At 42.4% G+C, this 20,870-nt stretch overlaps 2 protein-coding genes and 1 pseudogene across 3 annotated transcripts; all 3 read right to left on the bottom strand.

The window, feature by feature from the left end:
- Window positions 1-5,351: 5,351 nt before the first annotated feature.
- LOC311184492 (olfactory receptor 4D10-like) lies at window positions 5,352-6,286 on the bottom strand (annotated as a pseudogene). The gene has a single exon. The product of its transcript is annotated as an olfactory receptor 4D10-like (transcript).
- Window positions 6,287-12,394: 6,108 nt separating this feature from the next.
- On the bottom strand, window positions 12,395-13,195 carry LOC311184501 (olfactory receptor 4D9-like; the record flags this gene model as incomplete). Its single annotated transcript, XM_084254572.1, has 1 exon — window positions 12,395-13,195. One exon carries the CDS (start codon window positions 13,193-13,195, stop codon window positions 12,395-12,397), a length of 801 nt encoding a protein of 266 aa, XP_084110698.1.
- Window positions 13,196-18,705: 5,510 nt separating this feature from the next.
- Window positions 18,706-19,937, bottom strand: LOC311184510 (olfactory receptor 4D6-like; the record flags this gene model as incomplete). The annotated part of the gene is made up of 2 exons (XM_084254583.1): window positions 18,706-18,886; window positions 18,997-19,937. 2 exons carry the CDS (start codon window positions 19,935-19,937, stop codon window positions 18,706-18,708), a joined length of 1,122 nt encoding a protein of 373 aa, XP_084110709.1.
- Between the last annotated feature and the right edge of the window lie 933 nt (window positions 19,938-20,870).

Below are 20,870 nucleotides of genomic sequence, written 5' to 3' on the forward strand. Positions count from 1 at the left end.
ACTTGCATGTTACCAAGTGGGGAAGGCACTTACTGTATGATTCTGACTATGGGATACTCTGGAAAAGACAAAACTATTGTAAAAAGCTGAGTGGTTGCCAGAGACTGGGGTGTAGAGGTGGGGAGAGGTGACTAAGTAAGGTTAGGGGGATTTTTACAGCAGTGATACCCTAATAATTTGTCAATACCTATGGAATATACAAGACTCAGCCCTAATGCTAAGTACGGACTTTAGTTAATAATAATGTGTCTTTGTTAGTCCGTCAATTAATTGATTAATGCAAGATGTTAACAATATTGGAAACTGGCGATGATAGGGGGAGAGGGGATATATATAACTTTTCTGCATTTTCTGTTTAATTTTTCTGTAAATATAAAATTGCTCCAAGAAATCAAATCTATTCATTTTTTTTTTTAAAAGCAGCTATACCAAAAATAATGATCAACATTCTGGATCATTACAATGCTCTCCTAATAGAGGTCCTAATGCCATTAATTTATAGACTGGCATTTTCCAACTTTAATAGATACAAATAAAAATACATTCCCCAGCAAAACCACTCAGCAACTCCAAACCCACTCCCCAAATAAAAAGCAGGTGCACCAAAGGAAAAAACAGTTAAGAACATTTTCCCCTTATTTGGATTATGAAACTTCATTTTTGATAAATCCTAGTTCAATGCTTTCCTCCTGCTGTCCACCTTTTTAAAGGAGACCATTTACAGTAATTGCTACCTGAGCATTAGCAGGCATCTGGGTATTGTGGTTTTGCCAAGCTTCTTATAATGAAATTACCCTCTGCAGCTTTTTAAAAAATCAACTTTGAAAAACAAAAAAAAACACAAAACAAAAAATAAAATAAATCAACTTGTATGGAAACAACCGAAAAACCCAATGAATGAGCAGTGGGTTAAGAAGACGAGGTACATGAACACACTGGAATACGACTCAGCCATACAAAAGATGAAATCTTACCATTGCAACAACATGGGTGGAGCTGGAGGGGATGATGCTAAGTGGAATAAGTCAGAAGAAGAAAGACAGATGGTTTCATTCATATGTGGAATAGAGAGAAAACAAAGCAAAAGAACAAAACTAAACCAGAACAAACCTTAGAAATAAGACTGCAGAAAGGAGGCCACTAGAGAGGGAGGGGGGTGGGGAGTGGGGAGTATAGTGAAGAGGGGGCTCAGTGTTCTAGGGTGAAGGGCGGCGGGTGACGTGCATCTGGAGCTGTGAACCTGTCCCTTCTTTGGGAGAGGCCTGAGCATTTCTGAAATGGTCTTGCGATGGTGAGCAGCATCTCTGCAACCCAGATGTCTCTCTCAAGCACCCAGGAGCCATTCCTTTGAATTTAGTCACAAGGAAGGGTCTCTGCTCCCAGGCTTTGTGGGAGGATCGAACTTTGACTTCAGTCACTCCAGCAGGAGGACGTAACAGCCCCACTGCCTTACACCAGCTCTTGGCAGATTTTCATTTCTCTGTCTGCAGAGTCCCTGCTCTCCCCGCTCCCTCAGGCTCCCTTATTTATTTATTTATTTACTTATTTAAAAAGATTTATTTATGCATACAAGAGCTGGGGTACAGGTCAGAGGTGTGTGTGGGGGTGAGAGGATTTACCAGAGACAGAGTGGGGAGCAGAACAGACGGATTGACTGAAATACACTGCTGAGGGGAGCAGCGGGAGAGACAGGAGAGGTCTGCTGTGCCATGTGGGTCAGCTCCCTGGCCAAGGATGGAACTCAGGCTGCGGTGGCTGCCAATAGCTTGATAGCACTGAGACTTTAACCCCTGCACCACCAGGGAGGCCCGGATTCCCTTTTAAAATACCCTGTCATTTCTGAGCAAGCCCCAGAGTTACTGAACAGTCTTTTTCACGGCTTTCACTCACGCCCACCTGTGCTTCTCTTCGACTCCCCTTTGTATGTCTGCCCTCCACACTCTGTCCAAAGGGAGCAGCCCTGGGTCCCTCTGTTCACACAGAGCTCCCCAGCTCATGGAGTGCCTCACCTTCGCATGGAACAGAACAGCTCCTTTCCTAGCTTTCCTCCTAGTCTCTCTCTGTCGAGGTCCAAGCAACTTAAAGCTATTTTTTTCGACGAACTCCCAATGATTTATGAGTCCATCAATCACACTTAGAAGATTTCATTATTTTCAAATGTTTTTAGCCTTTGAAAGGGACAGGTACTTTCTTTAAAGTATATATTAATTGTTAAAAGATTATTAGAACACAGGCAATTTGTTACATAATGCCTAGAGAATTTATGTTTAAACCATGGTCAGAAGTGATGTAGGATAAAGCAGCTGGGGAAGTGTGAGCTTCCATGCCTTCGTGGAACCACAGCGGAAATTTTATTTTTATTTTTTATTTTTTTATTATTTATTTATGCATACAAGAGCTGTGGTACGGGCCAGAGATGCAAGGGGTGTGAGAGGATTCACCAGAGACAGAGTGGGGAGTAGAACAGGCAGATCGACGGAAATACACTGTGGAGGGGAGCAGCAGGCGAGACAGGAGAGGTCAGCTGCTCCATGCACAGTGGAAATTTTAAAAGCATCTAAACTCCAGGAAGTTCAGTCTTTTCATTAGTGAAATGGGAACATTCATTATGTCAAGCCTTTTTGAGAGTAGGAAAGTTTCACTCAGCACAATAACAATATTAAGTGGACTCATCAAGAAAAAAAATAGTTTTGATTACCCAGATGCATATTTTGTTTACTTAAAAATTTTTAATTATTAAACTAAAAGAAAATAAATATTTGTTGAACTCTCAAAAAACAAATGGACCCAGTGATTTGGGTGATTTATAGGCTTATGGAGCTCACTCGATTATTTTAAATAACGTTTGACCTCAATGACCTTGTGACTAGTCTTAAGATTGTGTTCTGTCCATTTCCAACAGTCACCCCTCAGCCCACCATCAAGCTCATTGTTTCCTGATAGTTAACTGTAAGTTGGTTAGTGGTGGCAGGAAGAGAAGTTGAGAACAGGGTTTCCAGGGGGCAGTTTAGGGTAGTGGTTAAGAAGAGGCTTCAGAACCCAAATGGATGAGGTTCTGGACAGCCTTGGCTGTGAAAGTGATCAAATTGCCAATTCTACTGAAAACGCTGTGCTTGTGTTCTTCCGTGCACATGATGCATGCAGAGCCAGGACACAGGAGAGGGAGACCAGGCCAGTGAGACTGCCTGTGTGTGTATGTTTGGAACAAAAAAGAAGAATACAGAGACAGTGTTTATAAGTTTGTTTTTGTTTTTTTGGCAAGACCAAACTCAAGACCCCAAGTGCTTCTTTTTAAATACGCACAGGGAAAGCCATCAATAAAACAGGTTTATTGATATTTATAGTCTCCAATTTGAGGGGACTCCAATGTAATTGTGCCCCAATGTTGCCCCATCTTGCAAAGAAAATGACCTTCTTTCAATGTCCTTCAAGTCACCTTCTTAATTTTGAAGAAGTAAGGGCTCCATTTTGCATCATTAAAGACTTTCCTTTTAGTAGACATCGCCCTCAACCTTTCAGGAACACTGTTAACATTCAAAACCTTTCTGAAAGCCGCGTGGTCAGCATCGGTGGTGCAGGGGCTCACACGGTCAGACATGCAACACACACCAACAATCGACAACATGACCAAGTGATCTCGCTTCAAGTCCCGCAGTTCAAATCCCTACCCAAGAAGTAGGGCTGGCCATTTGGTTGCACATACTGACCTCAAGCGTCACTCGTTGTAAGGATGTACCCCTTTAAGGCAGACACACAAGTGAGGGTTGGCTGGATCAGTCGCCTCTCTCCTAGCACTGGGGGCACCGGGCAGGCTCCACCATGGCTGCTGTCCTCCTACCACGCTGCCCCAGTGCCCCTGCCGGGAGCATCTAGCCTCAGCCCCGGATCTGATGGCAGGATCACTAAGGGGAATACTTTTGGTTGTGATTGTTGACTTGAGTAGCCAGGGTTTCCTGTTGGGATGAAGCTCCCTTGAGTGTTATTAACATGTCAAACGTGCACTGAAGCCATGTGCAAGAACGCACATTTTGGTTTTCAAATTCTCCTAACGTAAAAGGGAGGAGCTGAATCCTCATAGACCTTGTGATCTGAGCCCACTCTGCTGGAAGAGCTCATAGGGGACAAGCAGGAGTCTGTCTCCTGAAGAGGTAGGAACTCAGGGAAAAGGCATAGAATTCCCAGTGGGATAGTTCATCCCTTTGCATTATTATTTTCTTAAACAGATGGTTTGTTTATTGTGTTAGTAATTGACATAATCAGAAGCATGGTAGACCAGGAAATGCACTTTTTTTCTTGTTTTTAACCAAATTTCTCATATGAAGAGATGAGAAAGCAAAGGATGTGTTGGGAGTGTGCATTCACCAATGAATTATTGTGAAATATATTTTGAGACTATTTACATACCATGCTCCAGACACTATGGTGTCAGAGGCCCTCAAAACAAAGAAATCCATTTTCTCCTTCAATGTCATACATGAAGCCTCATCTGGTGCCATAGATCTATAGATAATCTTACTTGGTTGTTGCTCACGCCAACCTCATGGAACTTGTAATTGGCAAGATCCCTATTCTATCTTCAGCACCTGCTCTCCACCATTGGGGTGTGAACTTTAGATGGGAAAATCTTCAGGTGGTAATTATTTAAATTATTCCCATTATAGAATCAGGGGCACTTACTTTGGGTGTGTTTGCTTGATTAATATGTGATGACTTCATGAAAGAACTGCTTTAATCCCAATACCCAAGCCCCAATATGATCTAACACGAGTCTCATCTCTTTTCAAAGCGACAGAACAGGTGTGTGGTGGGAATACCTGAGTTTATATAATTTTTGTTTCTTGATTTACAATATTATTTAGACAGTGATATTTTCATGGGTAGTTGTATGAAGTAACACAGAAATACTGTACTTGAACCCAATTCCCCAATTATTATTTCAAAATATATATGTATCCAAACATCTCTGTACACCTTAAATATGTAAAATATGTATCTTAAATATGTAAAAGTACTTTTGTCATATATTTGACCTCAATAGACCTAGGAAGAAACCTCAACAGACCTAGAAAAAAACAACTGCACTGGGATAAAATTGTCTGAGTAAAGTTTGGTTCCATTTTCTGTATTTCTTCCAAGGCTGCATTGTCAATATCCACTAGTCCACTGACAATGATTTCCCTGCTTCCTTTTGTCACATGGAACCTTTTTACATTATTTTTACATGCTGATCAGACGCTTGAAAACACATGTCTCATAATAGAAATAGAGAAATTCATTAAAATCCTTGATCTAACACATTTCATTGGACAGACCAACAGTTGCAAAGGTGGTGAGACGGAGTAAGCCCCAATCTAGCCCTGCTCAGAAGTTCTGAGGTGCTTCCAGAGCCTCCTCGTGGCCGACTTCATCTCCTGGGTCCTCAGGGTGTAGATTAAGGGGTTAAGCAGCGGGGAGATGACAGTGAAGGTGATGGAGATGACCTTGTCAGTGGGGAGGGCAGTGAAGAGCCGAGCATACACGTAGATGCAGGGCACAAAGTGCAGGGTGACCAACATGATGTGGGTGGTGCCGGTGGAGATGGCTTTCCTCCTGCCCTCCCTGGCCTCAGAGCTCAGTAATGAGGGTGACCATGTAGGACACCAGGAGGAGGAGAAACCAGAGCGTGGTGAGCATACAGTTGTTGGAAATCATCAGCATCTCCAGCACAAAGGTGTTGGTGCAGGCCAGTTTGAGGACCTGGGGGATGTCACAGTAGAAAGTATCCAGAACATTGGGGCCACAGAAGGGGACAGGCAGCAAAAGGGAAATCTGCACCATGGAGTGGGTGAAGCCCCCCCAGCCAGGAGCCGGTGATCAGCCTGAGACACTGGTCCCTGCTCATGATGGTGACGTAGTGCAGGGGCTTGGAGATGGCCACGTAGCGGTCAAACGCCATCACCGACAAGGAAATCACATCCACCCCACCAACGAGGTGGAAGAAGAACATCTGGGTGATGCAGCCATCGAAGGAGATGGTCTTTCTCTGGGGCAGCAGGTCCACCAGGGCCTTGGGAGCTGTGATGGAGGAGAAGCAGATGTCGGCGATGGATAAATTACGGAACAAGAAATACATGGGTGTGTGAAGGCGAGATTCGCAGCTCACAGTGACCAAGATCAGGATGTTTCCCAGCAGAGTCACGAGACACACCAGCAGCAGGAAGAAAAAAAGGACCAAGCTTAGTTCTCCATTCTGGGTTAGGCCAAGGAAAATAAATTCTTTTATCCTGGTGGTGTTTCTTAGCTCCATGGAATCATCTTTTCCTCTCTTGTTTCAAGCTACTTCATCTGAGAGCAGTGGTGATTGATTTTTTCCTAAGCATTAAGGATATAATTCAGAGTCTTGGCCACGTAGCTGAGTGTTTGCAATTAGCTGAGTTGTTCAGATTTTTGAAATTGCAACCACTGTAGTGATTAAACCAAATGATCACATGCAAAGACATTCAGTAATTTTTTTCCTATGAAACTGTTTTTGGAAAGAGTGAGCATATACATGAAGTAGTGACATTTAGAGTATATTTTGTTTAGCTCATTTTAGTTTTCAAGTTTTATTTAAATTTATTTTTTTAATATCAGAAGTGCTCTGAAGCATAGATGGTTCTAGCCATTGTAGATTCACAGTCTATGACTTTCATACTCATGTTAGCTACTCTTCTGGCACCTTCAAGGGAACTTGTCTTACTAAAAAGATCTCTCAGTTATTAGCACACTGTCGCTGAGGTGTGAGTCAGTTCCCTTGTTTGTCTTTTTTTTTTTCCAGTTTCTTCAAATCGCAGCCTGTAAATATGTCTAAGTAGCTTGTCATTGTGAAAAGTTTACATTAATCACTTGATTTGTTCACTAATCTTTAAAGACAATTTTAAGTTTTCTGTTGAGGAACAGATTGAAATGGTGGCAAATTCCAACCCCAAAGAAATACCTTTTTTTTTTTTAAATAATAAATTTTATTTTTATATTCCCCATACATTTGCAACCCCCCCATTCTGACCCCAATCCCTCCCCTCCCGCCCTCCACTCCCCAAAAACTGTCTCTGGTTCATAGTTTTTTGTTGATTTTGATTTTCACTTTCTTATAGTTATTCATTTTCCTGGTCCCTTATTTAAGTTTTCTAGATTCCTGCTATGAGTGAGACCATCCGGTATTTTTCTTTTTCTTTCTGGCTTATTTCGCTGAGCATGATCCCTTCCAGCGCCATCCATGTTGCTGCAAATTGCATGTGTTTATCTTTTTTGAATGCTGAGTAATATTCCATGGTATATATGTACCACATCTTCCAAAGAAATACCTTTTTTTAAAAAAAATTATGCTAAGAATATAAAAATAAGAGCTACCCTCAACATAAGATTTTAAGAACACAGGACAGCACTGTTACCTACAGCCAGAATGTACTGCGGCAAGTCTGTAGCACAGGGTTATCAGGTGTCACAGATGCGACCCTTGCTCGAGTGTGGGGGTCCTGCTTCTGAAAGGTGCCACATCCATGGACCAGCCACACCCTCCTTCTCCCTCTTTTCGGATCAAAGTTAAGAAAATAGAAGGATCACACAGTGAGGAGAAGCATTGGTATCGATTGGACAATGCCTTTTTTTATAAGCTCTTTTGACCATTCTTAGGACATTTTCCAATTATCATTTCTTCCTCCTTAGACTTAGAAGTAAACAGCGTTATCTTCCATTGCACGAGGATGCAGGGAGCCATCGTCCAGGTGTTCACGACCTGACGAAAGTAGATGATTGTGGAAATCGGTGAAGGGGAGGTGTGTTCAGCTGTAAATGTGTCATGAGAGGGAAGAAGTGGGCTTGGTGGGGGGTGGTGGAGGCGTGCCAGGAGACATCAGGATTCCTGAGGAACAACAGCTACTGTCTTCTGAGTCCTTACTATGTGTGAAGAGGAATGAAAAGTTGATTTATTTTGTTTTCACCAACATCCTTTTGAATGTTATCTTCATGTGAAATATGTTATAAATCTATGTTTGGCTAAAGGAAACAGACGAAAGAAGCTGTTTGTTCCCTTTCAGTCCTATATTAGAGCCTGATTTTATATAAGAATTTTGAAAAGGGCTGTCTGAAGCCCACCCTTCAGCAGATGGAGCTCTGGAAACTCAGTTTTCATTGACTTCAGTCTGAGGCGGCATCACCAAGAAGCACTTCTGAGGGTTGTGACACTTCCCTGAGCCCAAGTCTCATCCCACACAGCCCACATTTTGGATCCTTCTTGCTAGGTCCTTTTTCTTAATTGTTCAGACCCGCCTTTGTTTCTGTCACTGAGCAGACCATCTTGGGTCTGAAGCCTTCGCTGTATCTGGAAAACATCAAAGCAGACCATTTAGACATAATCACTGGTACTTCAGTTCATCACACAAAATGTAACCTAAGTCGAAGTTTAATGTCTCCACTTCATTTCTGTGAACCGGAAACTCCAACTACAAATTATATCCCACCATGTACAGTGAATAGCAGAACTCTGGTGTCAGTAATTCTTGAAAATTTTGTCTCTGAAGGTAAATCCTTTGGAAGACTAAGTATCTTAGTGATCTTGCTACTCCTTCAAGACAGAAAGGGCAGACTCAAAGAGTCACATCTTCTAGTGTCTCTGCCTTATGAACAAATCCCTTAATCTGAGGACTAATATATGAATTTCAGAGGTAATAATACTGAACAAGGAACTGGAAGTCAAGTGCCTAATTCTGCTGTTGGTGACAGAGTTCAATGGGAGTTATTAAAAAGTTACCAAGACATGCACATGTACACACACACACACACACACACTTTGATTGGTGTCCAAATTACTTAGTAGCAGTAGTACTATTAAGTAGCACCCATGGCTCAATTAGAATTTTGTTAAAACATGCCAAATTCAGTGCCCAAGAGACCTCCAAGGTCCAATTTTCATGCTTTGCAATTCTCAGAGGACACTGTATATGAGTGGGTTTCAATTACATTGCCTAAAAGAGAACTGGACACATTCTTTGTTACTCCTCCAGTTTGGAATTAAACTCAGGGTGACTATAAGCTCACAATGTTGCTAGATGTCTCCACAGCAACAGACACAAGAGTTAGGTGATGCTTGGGGAATACACAGCTTTAAGTTTATTCCTAGGTACTTTAACTTTTGATGCTATTGCAAATGTGGTTGTTTTCTTTATTTCTTTTTCTGATAGTGATTGTATATAAACACCACTGATTTTTGTACATTGATTTTGTACCAGCAATTTTACTGAAATTATTTATTATTCTAAATGTATTTTTTTTGGTAGTTGTCCTCTTCCACTAAATTCATCTGACCTCTCTTCTGTCTACTCTTCCATTTTTAAGGAATCCTGTGGTTATACTGGGCCTGTCTGGATATACCAGGATAATATCCCTATTTAAATTTTAGCTCATTAGCCATCTTAATCCTACGTGCAATCTTGTATTTTAGTGAGACTCAACTATTCTTGGGGTTAAGATGTGAATATCTTGGGGATTATCTGCCTATCACGCCCCTCTCTTGTTTAGTTTCTCTATGTTTTCAATCATTCTGAAATCTCTAAACTCTGAATGTCAAGATTTTTAGAAAGTTATTTGATAGTAAAATATGACCTGACCTAAACTAATTTTGTGATAAAGTTTGATCTGCATTAATGTGAGGCCTTGCATAGTTTATATGGATTGCACTTAGTGGGAATATTTACACTTTTTCCTAAAGGTGTTTGGATTCTCTTCCTGGGTGAGATGGGTAACATGCAACACATGCATTGTATTATCTTTCTAAAACCTAAGAAATTTTTACATTCTAAAACCTATCTAGTCCCAATTAAGTAAAATAAGAAAATGTGGTCCTACACAGAAACATCAATTCCAAAGAACACCTGCACCCCTATGTTTATAGCAGCACTGTTTACAATAGCTAAGCTTTGGAAACAACCCAAATGCCCAAAAATAGATGACTGGATCAAGAAGATGTGGTACATATATACCATGGAATATTACTCAGCATTCAAAAAAGATAAACACATGCAATTTGCAGCAACATGGATGGCGCTGGAAGGGATCATGCTCAGTGAAATAAGCCAGAAAGAAAAAGAAAAATACCGGATGGTCTCACTCATAGCAGGAATCTAGAAAACTTAAATAAGGGACCAGGAAAATGAATAACTATAAGAAAGTGAAAATCAAAATCAACCAAAAACTGTGAACCAGAGACACTTTTAGGGGGGCAGGGGTGGGAGGGGAGGGATTGGGGTCAGAATGGGGGGGCTGCAATTGTATGGGGAATATAACAATAAAATTTATTATCTAAAAAATAAAATAAAATAAAATAAAAGACTAAATTATCTAGCCCAAATCTCTTCAATGTCATGTGTGTTCAATGAATAAATGCATGAATAAATAAAAGCAAAAAAAAAGAAAATGTGGTCCTAGATCATCATCACCATCACCATTAGTTGTCTGTACTTATTTTCTTTTTACTTTCTTTTAATTATAATTTTGGGTTATATTTTTACTCTTTCATATGTGCACTTGTTCCAATAACCCTCCACCAAACTTCCTATGCCAATGCCTCATCTACTTCCTTTTCCCTTCCCCTCCTCTTTCCCATTTCCTCTGATAACCAGTAAAATTTTCACTACGTCTAAGATTTATTTTGCCAGCATATGTTTTTTGTTTGTACTCTACAGATAAGTGAAACCATTTAGTATCTTTCACTTTCTGATTTTTTTCATTTAACATACTCACCTGGAAGTCCACCCAAAAAGCACGGTTTCATCTTTTTCACAGCTGTGTAGTATTCCATCGAGTATATATCCCATATTTTCTTTATCCAGTCATCTGTGGTTGGACACTTAGTTTGGTTTAATGACTTGGCAATTGTGGACAGTGCTGCTCTGAACACAGGTATGCATACATCTTTTCTCATTAGACCTTTCATATTCTTTGAGTAACTGTCTAGCAGAGGTATTGCTGGATCATTTCAGATTTCCTCCAGAAGGAAAGAGAAAAATAAATCTCATCCTGAATACAATTATGCTTAGTTTAGGTGTCTTAATTATCTGTCTGGATAGGCTTACAATACCGGCTTAATGGAACACTGCAGAGATGTTTGTATATGCAAAACCAGTCATTTCCCTGGAATGTTTCTCTTCTACAGTGTGCATGGGTCTTAACAATCATTTTAATCTAACATTTGACTTGATGTCATACACACAAAGAGTATGAAATCATAGTGCATGAATTCAGTCCTTTCCATTTCCTTTGGCCTCCGTGAAGAAATACCTGTTCAGGAAATAAAGTCAATTTTAAATATAAAAAAACAATATTAAGTAGAATTTGGTAACTTATGCTTACATACAATTATTTCCTTCCATTTGATAGATTCAACCAACACTTAAGATTCAACCAAATAACCTTATGGGTTAGGCGCTTTTCTATAGACTGGGACCATAAAGGAGAATGATAGCTCCAAATTTGGGGTGTTTTATGGGGTGTTTTTGACACACCATGGTAAAGGAAACAATAAAGAAGTACACAAAGAAAATAGAGAAGCATTTATTGGGTTGCCATAGCTTTTTTTTGTTCATCTAGTCAAGCTAGCTTGTGCCCAAGGCAGTGATGTGAGCAATAAGGCAGGAAGCTCCAGAATCTTGCCATTGTTGTCGTTATATATCAGGGTTCACAAGATCAGGCTGTGTAGTTTCCATGTCACATCTAACTCTGATAAAGTCACGGGGAGTGAAGTCAATGGACAGCCTTAAGAGCTAAGACAATAGCCACTAACTGGGAGCTGCGGGAGGTCACACCAGTGTATATAACACATAGGTCCAACATTGCTGAAAAGCCAGGAGTTATAGAGAAGGATTGCAAGCAGCATCTGGTACACACCATCTACTTAAATAACAGTCATAGGGTAACTGTGGCTGAACTGACACTTAAATGCTGGAGGTCTGCTGTGCTGAGATCGAGGTCCCTGTTGCCTGCTGCACATCTGGGCATCACAGAGCTTTCATTCAGCCCATTGCCTGGATACCAAGAACTTCTATTATATATCATGTTTGTACCTAACTTGATGTTGATTATTCCTAAAGGACTATGTTCTGCCTCCTTATTTTCCCGCGGTGTTTCTTCTTAATACCAGTGTTCCCAATTGCTGAACATTGCCTTCCACTCCCTGCACCTTTATCAGAATTGGGTGTGACATGGGAACTACTCAGCCTGATCTTGTAAGTCCCTGATATATAATGACAACAATGGCAAGAATCTGTGCCATCCTGTTATAGTTAATTGTGTAGGTCTGATTGAGGTCAGATATATGACAGCTAATAGTTACCAAAAAGTTTCAGTTATATTCTTTTATGCTTATCCACACTTTACAGTGAGGCTAGTCCCTTTCAGAAAGCACAAATCTTCTTTTCAGTTTCTTCATGGCTGACTTCATCTCTTGGTTCCTCAGGGTGTAGATAATGGGATTCAGGACAGGGATGATGATAGTAAAGGTGATGGACACAGCTCTGTCCATGGGGAGGGCAGTGAAGGGCCGGGCATACACGTAGATGCAGGGCACAAAGTGCAGGGTGACCACTGTGATGTGAGCGGTGCAGGTGGAGATGGCTTTCCTCTTGCCCTCCCCGGTGTGAGATCTCAGCATCAGCAAGATGACCGTGTAGGACACAAGAAGGAGGACAAACCACAGGGTAGTGATCAGGCCATTGTTGGAAATCATGAGCAGCTCGATAACAAAGGTGTCGGTGCAGGCGAGTTTGAGGACCTGGGGGACGTCACAGTAGAAGCCGTCAACCACATTGGGTCCACAGAAGGGAAGCGGAAGCAACAGGGAAATCTGCACAATGGAATGGACAAAGCCCCCCACCCAGGAGGCCACAATGAGGGCCGAGCAGCGCCCCCTACTCATGATGGTGACGTAGTGCAGGGGCTTGGAGATGGCCATGTAGCGGTCCAGGGCCATGACAGAGAGAGAAAAAATGTCTGCTCCACCGAGGAGGTGGAAGAAGAAGATTTGGGTCATGCAGCCCTGGAAGGAGATGGTCTTCCTCCGGGACAGCAGGTCCACGAGGACCTTGGGGGCAGTGATGGAGGAGAAGCAGATGTCCAGGACAGAGAGATTGCGGAGCAGGAAGTACATGGGGGTGTGCAGGCGAGCCTCGTAGGTCACGGTGACCATGATGGCAACATTTGCTAAGACAGTTGTTACATAAACTATAGATAAAAAGAAAAATAAGAGGAAGCTTAGCTCTTGAGACTGGGTGACTCCACAAAAAATAAATTCAGACACTCTGGTATGATTTTGGGGCTCATGAGATGATATTTCTTCTTCCATGTTGGAAGAAGCTTTGAAGGAAATAATGATATTATGAGCAATGAAATCAACAAACACACTTATGGCTTCTTTTGGGGTTATCAATCTTATTCTTCATGAACTTGCAGGTTACCCAAGGAAATCATTCAGTTCTATTGCTCGGCTCCGTCATTCGTAGAAGTCATGGTTTCGACTAGATTGTTTCTTTCCTACTGTACACAATCATGGTCTTTATGTTCTATTGAGGCCCACCCTTACAAATCGCTGAGGAAGACTTCTTGGAAGGAGTTGTGAGTTCCTTATACTTTCATGAATCAGAGAGGCAGGTTTTATTCACATTTCATTGTGTTTCCATGGCTGAAAGACCAGTGAATACATCAAGTTTCAAATGCCTTTCAGCAACAGTATGACAGGGATCAGTTTACACAGTGTATTATAGTTTTAAAAATTACAATACATTTTCCTACCATCCCTCTGATATTAGGGGGGAAGTTTTTGTCATTCTTACTTTAATGATACAAAAGATGAGCTCAGTCAGCATATACCAGTTTCCAAAGGTCATTCAGAACAATAGTGGCAGAGGGGAGGTGACACAAATTTCTCTTGGTTCTTAGCTTCAGAACCTTTCTACTACATCTTTTGGAATGTATAAATGAATAATTTGTTAAAGAAACTCTTTATAGAATTTTCCTCCGTGGTGGGTTTCATCGGCCCCTCATTTTCCTCTCTCCATCACAGCCCAACTTCAGACACTGCCTTCTTTACCTTTCAGAAATGACAAGTCTCTTCGATTTTTTACTTCATGTCATGGATTCTCAGGAGTGGAGTTTAACTGGAAGATGGTGATGGAGATGGTTCTGTGTGCAAAAGAGACAGCAAAGGCCTAGGCAGGCATATGTACAGAAAGGGCATAAAGGCAAGGTCCCCACTGTGCTGCAGGTGACGCAGGTACCTGTGCTTCTCCTACAGAACGTAAGCAATTTCCAGTGTTTCTTGTGTTTCTGGGTGGGGTACAAACACAAGATGGCTGTCTAGGTTGTCCACAGCCTTGGAAAAATACAGCTTCTCCAGGCCTCCCCTGGTGGCGCAGCGGTTGAGCGCTGGGCTGCGAGGCTGCCCGAGCCTCTGCAGCACCGGTTCGATCCCCAGCAGGTGGCGAGGGTCCCACCAAAAAAAAAAAAAAAGAAAGAAAGAAAACTAGAGCTTCTCCTACTACAGACCACTGGTTAAGGAGGAAGGGATTAAATCCACTTCAGAGGATTTTCAGTTCATTCTATTTTGTCCTTGTGAATCACGAGGGAGCAACAGTTTGTTGCTTGAGGATCAATTTCAGAAAAATCAAATTCCTGACATGTAGAAGACCACGCAGAAAACTCGTGATCAAGTCAGACTTTCAGGCTGTGGAACCTCTCTGTGCCTCAGTTTCCCTATTGTAAAATGTAGGGACTGTGTAGTGTGATGCTGTGGGTGTGAGGGGATGGTGCAAATGTTGGAGGGGAGCATGCCTGGGTGGGAATTCTGCCTCTTTGTCCTTTTATTTATTTATCTTTAATTGAGGTAATATGAGGACACCCCCATCAGGTATCGTCACCCTAGTGCACCCGTCACCCATCACCCACAGTCCACCACCCTGGTCTGTTTTGCCCGTCCCCTCCTTACCCGCCCCTGTGAGGTTTCCATTCCACAGTCAGCTTTCAAGAGTTAGTTTTTTAAGCGTGTCTTTAGCTGACCCTTACTTTAGTTTTTCTCTAGGTTCCGCACATTAGCGACACCATTCGGTATGACTTTCTCCTGACTGTTTCATTTAGCATCATCCCAGGAAGGTTATTTATGAAGACCTTAGCAGAATATAATGCGATTCAGTAGGAACAGCTTCTCTTTGAAGCCACTTGCTTGCTTTGCTTGCGATGAACGTGTGCAAATTAAGCCCATGGGCCAGAGATGGCAGCACTGGGCCCTGGTTTGGGAATAGGGCTGACTCTGGGTCAGAGTCCAAAGAGCTGCTGGCAACGCACAGATGTGGGGCTGCCTTTGAAAAATCCACAGATACTAAGGACGTGTAGGGTTAAAATTATGTTTTCGAGGGAAGCACTGCTGCACCCCCCCCTGCAGTGACCCTCAGGGCTAATGGCTGTTGCCATGGTCCCTGAGGTCCGGCGTGGGCAAGGAACCATGCGCGCAGGGGGAGAACAGCAAACTCCCTAAGATGCAGAGAAGCCGAATGCCTGTCAAGAAATAATGACCACCAGAAGCTGCCACAAAGATGATTAAAAGAAATGCTGACCACCTGGAACCTTATCTCGCTTTCTCAAGGCCCACAAACTTTATTCTGCTACAACTGTCTTTCTAAAATCTTTCCTTTTTCTGGTCATTGATTGCTAATTAAAAAAACATACCTAATTTAATAATTAGGTTAATGCAAATGAAACATTACTAAACACTGTGTTATAATAGAATTGTTAGTTTAATAATCTTTCTATTATGTGCTTAACTTTAGTACCTTTGATTTTTTTTTTAAAGATTTATGTATTTATTTATGAATTTATTTATTTATACAAGCACTGGGTACAGTCAGACGCACGGGAGGGTGAGAGAATTCACCAGAGCCAGAGCGGGGAGCAGAACAGGCAGAAGGACCGAAGTACACTGCTGAGGGGAGCAGCAGGCGCAGCAGGAGAGGTCTGCGCGCCATGTGGGACCCTCCTCCAGTGGCCAGGGAGCAGCCGGGGATCAAACCGGCACTGCAGAGGCTGCGGGCAGCTTTGCAACCCAGCGCTCAACCGCTGCACCACCGGGGAGGCCCAGTACCTTTGATATTAACTGCATTATAAAATAAATTCACCCATGACAATTAATTATGATAGTTAGTGCAACTAGAAAATAATTATATAGAACAGTAGAAAGAATTTATAGCTTGTCCAATTAGGAATGAGGCTAGGTCCAGATGTAACTTCGGACATAAATCACTGCCCTGTCAATTAAGCTAAATCTATGAGCAAACTGATCTCTTTAATGTTCACTGTTCCTATGCTTTTAGAAAAACATATATATACTGACCACTAGCTTAATAAAGACGCACTCAGATTTTCACTCTCTTGAAGTGTGTCTGTGTGTCATTTATTCATCGAATCCCTGACCACCCTGCGCAATCTCTCAACCCTGAGACGGCCTCATCGTCCATCGCTGTGCTGGTCCGCGGCAAAGCACCGTGCTGCGATCCCCACCCACAAACCCTAAACTGGAACAATATGCTGCCTTTATCCAACTCCATTTTTCCATCCAATACAAGCCACTTTCTCCTTTGTCATCCTACCCCCTCCCCGTCCCTGTCCATGAAGGCAATCATCCTTTCTCAGTGCTTAACACCTCCTTTGTTTTCTGCCACTAAAGCGCTTGGCTACTTTATTTATTTATTTTTTTGGCAGTATCTTATACCTGGAGTTCATTTTTCATTTCGTCCTCCCCACTTGTAACCCCCTGTCTCTCACACTGTGACAGCTCGTGGCTCTTACCTAAGTCCTTCAGTGTCGGGTGAGGAATTTTCACCATCTGAAGCCAGGAGGCTGGAGCTCAGTCCTTAGGGTTCTGGGGAAGTCCCTGTGTTAGGAGATGAAAGCCTTCTGGAGATTGGTTCTGCTAGACTCAGTGTCTCCTCTTCTGCCTCCACACTGGAAAGGGCAGACGCAGGGAGTCACATCATTATGACTGTCCCCTTGTCCCACATTGTCCCTGCAATGCATATGGGTCCGTCAGCCCAACCCGTGAATTAGCAAAGGGAGTTTTATTGCATGTGAGCCTGGAAATAGAATGGACATTGTTGTGACAGCGTTGGGTTCCACTGGGAGTTATTAAAGAGCTTCTGAGCCATTACTGTGCAAACAAATCCATAATCACAAATGCAAATTAAGAAGCCCACATTTCTTTGATTTTTTTGCAACTCATGCAAGGCCCCAGAAGACATAAATCTATCTGTTCTGTGATGCTCTGGGTTTTATGATCCTATTATGTGATCATAAATTCTCAATGTGAGAAACATGCTAAATGGGACAAAGATTCCCAGAGACCAAAGCCTTAGCTACCACAATGTGTGACCCTTCAGAGTCTCAGTACATAAAAAGATAGACAGTATATCTTTAGTATAAAGTTTTCTTGTGGGGGAACAAGTAGGAAAACTATATAAATATGTGTATATAATAAAGCTTCTTAGGAGGATGATCATTTAATACTATTCGAGAAGCGCTGGCCTAGGAGGCTTGGCCCATGTCTCTGTCTTGCAGGACGTAGGGAAGGTCACAGAGATGAATCACCTACTGGGACCTTTTTGGCCAAATATTAATGCATCATAACAACTTGCAAAACATTACTCACTTTTTTTTGCAATTTCCTAAGCTGTTTTACTCCTCTTTGCTAATTTTTGAATGACTCTTGGTGCTGAATGGTGGAATTTGAGGTGGGCAGAGAGAGAGATAGGAGATCTATCATCTTTCTCTAGAGCTACTTGCTCTAAATCCTTGTCTTTGGAGAGAGGAGATTACAGTGCAGCCCCGGGGCTGTTTCCCGTCTTGCTCAGGGTATGTTCCTTTATTCTCTGGGTACACAAAATGGGTCTTGTATGTGTGAATATGCAATATTTTCACACTACGATGACTAGTCTTGAATTGTCTGTGCACACATAGACAGACACTATAGTTTCACTTCTGCTATAAAAGTGCTGGGAATGAAACAGAATGGGGAGATAGAAGGAAGGAGAAAGTTCGGGTAACACTTGTGCAGATACCTCACACTGTACAAATACTTTCAAGATTCATTTTAGTGAGAAAATGCTGGAATGAACCCATGAGTAGGAGGGAAAAGGTGGGGGATAAGGAGCAAACTGGGGACAGGGGTCTATGGTGCTGGATCACGGGGCTTTGGTGGTGGTGTGGTGTAGGAACACACATTCAAAGAAGGACAAATCTTTGCATGATATATAGCATTATAAATCAATGTTACCTTGATAAAAAAATAATTCAATTAAAAAAAGGAAATAATTGGTCTAGGAAAGATTTTCCATGTATATATCAGACTTAACACAACTTAAATTATCCCTTCTCTTCCATTAACTGGTGAAATATATTGACTATTCTGGACTCAAATAATAAAATGTACAGGTGTTTTTATTAATCAACTCAAAAAGGCACTAGGGATGGCAGGTATGAAATCACTGCAGCCACCTTCTGTGAACGTGCTCATTTAGGAATGGAGGTGTATCTGGCAGGTTTGCTGATCCTGTGCCTGATGGGCGCCGGTGTGGGGGTGTGGGGCCGACCTTCACAGATATCGGTCTCTCACGTTTCATTCCCACAACAGCCTTGTGAGTAGACCATGTCATCTCCCTATGCCAGGTGGTAAAGTGCCGTAAGATGTGTCAGCATGACAGTCACAGATGATACCAAAACAGCATTTAGATCACTGACTTCACATTTATCCCCATACTCCTTCCTGCCCAAAAGCTCCAGTTGTTGAGTCTCGTCTTCTCCTTTCCTTCTTGTGTTTCCTTCCAGTAGAGCTGAGTGGCTGGGAGATAAGTGGGAAAGACTGTGGAGAGAAGATCCACTTGTCTCTTAACCTTATTCTAGAAGATTGAGCAAACCAAACAAGGTTTCCAGCCTCACCTGACCCCTCACCTCAGCTTATTATCCTCAGAAGGTCCAAGCTTTCTCTGAAGTCTCTTCATGGCCGACTTCATCTCTTGGTTCCTCAGGGAGTAGATCATGGGGTTCAGCATGGGGGTGATGACCGTGTTGTTGATGGACACAGCCGTGTCCATGGGCAGCGTAGTGAAGGGCCGGCAGTAGATGTAGACACAGGGCATGAAGTGAAGGGTCACCACCAGGATGTGGGAGGTGCACGTGGAGAGGGCTTTCTTTTGGCCCTCGCCAGAGTGGGACCTCAGCATCACCAAGATGGCCGTGTATGATGCCAGCAGCAGGAGGAACCACAGCAGGGTCACCAGCCCGTTGTTGGAGATCATGAGGAGCTCCAGAACGAAGGTGTCGGTGCAGGCCAGCTTAACCACTTGGGGCACGTCGCAGTAGAAGGCATCCAGGATATTGGGCCCACAGAACGGGAGAGGAAGCATCAGAACTATCTGGACAAATGAATGCAGGGCCCCACCCATCCAGGAAGCTATGACCAAGGACATCCACACCTCTCTCCTCATAATAGACACATAATGCAGGGGTCTGGAGATGGCCAGGTATCTGTCGTAGGCCATCACAGAGAGGAAAAAAATATCTGCACCACCAGCGAAGTGGAAGAAGAAAATCTGGGCCATGCAGCCATTGTAGGAGATGGCTTTCCTCTCAGATAAAAGATCCACCAGGAACTTGGGGACGGTGACTGATGAGAAAACAATGTCCAGGACGGATTTGTTCCGCAGGAGAAAGTACATGGGAGTGTGGAGGTGAGACTCGCAGGTGATGGTCACCACGATGAGGGCGTTGCCCAGCACGGTTGTGACATACACAGCCAGGAAGACCATAAACAAGAAGAACTCCAGCTCCCGGAAGTGAGTGAGTTCCACGAAGACGAACTCCTTGATGTTGGTGTGGTTTCTCTGGCTCATGATGGGCACCACACTCTTCCGGGATGACCTTGGGGAAGATGTCAAGGTTAGAGGATGGTGTCAGGAAGTGTTAGCATCATTTGTTGTATTTGTTATGATCAGGTGTCCTGATCATCATGACTACTTAGAAAAACTGGGTTAGACTCTTCCCTTTTGGGTCTGGAAATTCTTTACCCTGGTGATTCTTCTTTCATGTTGTACATACTATGGGTTGAAGAACCAGCACATCCTCGGTCCCAGCTTAGACTAGAGAGAGCTTGTGGACTGTGGTAAGAGGACTGTGATTTATTTTCTGTCCTATAAGAGTAATTTGTGTGTGTGTGTGTGTGTACAAGGTTTTCACCTACAGACATCTCAACTTGATTTTGATTCTTGTGATGTCACTGTGGGATTATAGAGTGGTTATAATTATCACCATTTTATGTAGGGGGACTGAAGTTTAGAGCAGTTAATGACTTGGCCACAGTTGAAAAGGTAAGTGGCAAATCCATGATTCAAAGAGTTTTCTGACTTGGCAACAAGTGTTTGTTCTCCTTTAAACTTCCCTCTGCACTATCCCCTCCTACTCATTTTGTTGTGTGTAAGTGAATTAAAGGACAATCCACATGAAGACACCTTGTAGACGTTAAAGCATTTTACAGCAAGGTATTAACATCTTCATAATGCTCATGTCTTTACATGAATGTGTTTCTCTTTTTTTACTTCTGGCTAGTTTATTTTTTAATTTTTATCCCTTGAATGCAAAATGTTATTGTTTCCAGTTTTGTTGAGAAGTCATACCTCATGTTGGGTCTGCTTATATATGTGGTCATATGGTTACCAAAACAAGGTTGTTAACTTCTATTTTATCATATAGATACAATAAAATGGAAGGAAAGAAGAAAAGAAAACTGGGAAAGAATTTCTCCTTGTGACAAGAACTCAGCATTTACT

Source organism: Talpa europaea, assembly GCF_964194135.1.
Source record: "Talpa europaea genome assembly, chromosome: 1".
NCBI classification, from domain to species: domain Eukaryota; kingdom Metazoa; phylum Chordata; class Mammalia; order Eulipotyphla; family Talpidae; genus Talpa; species Talpa europaea.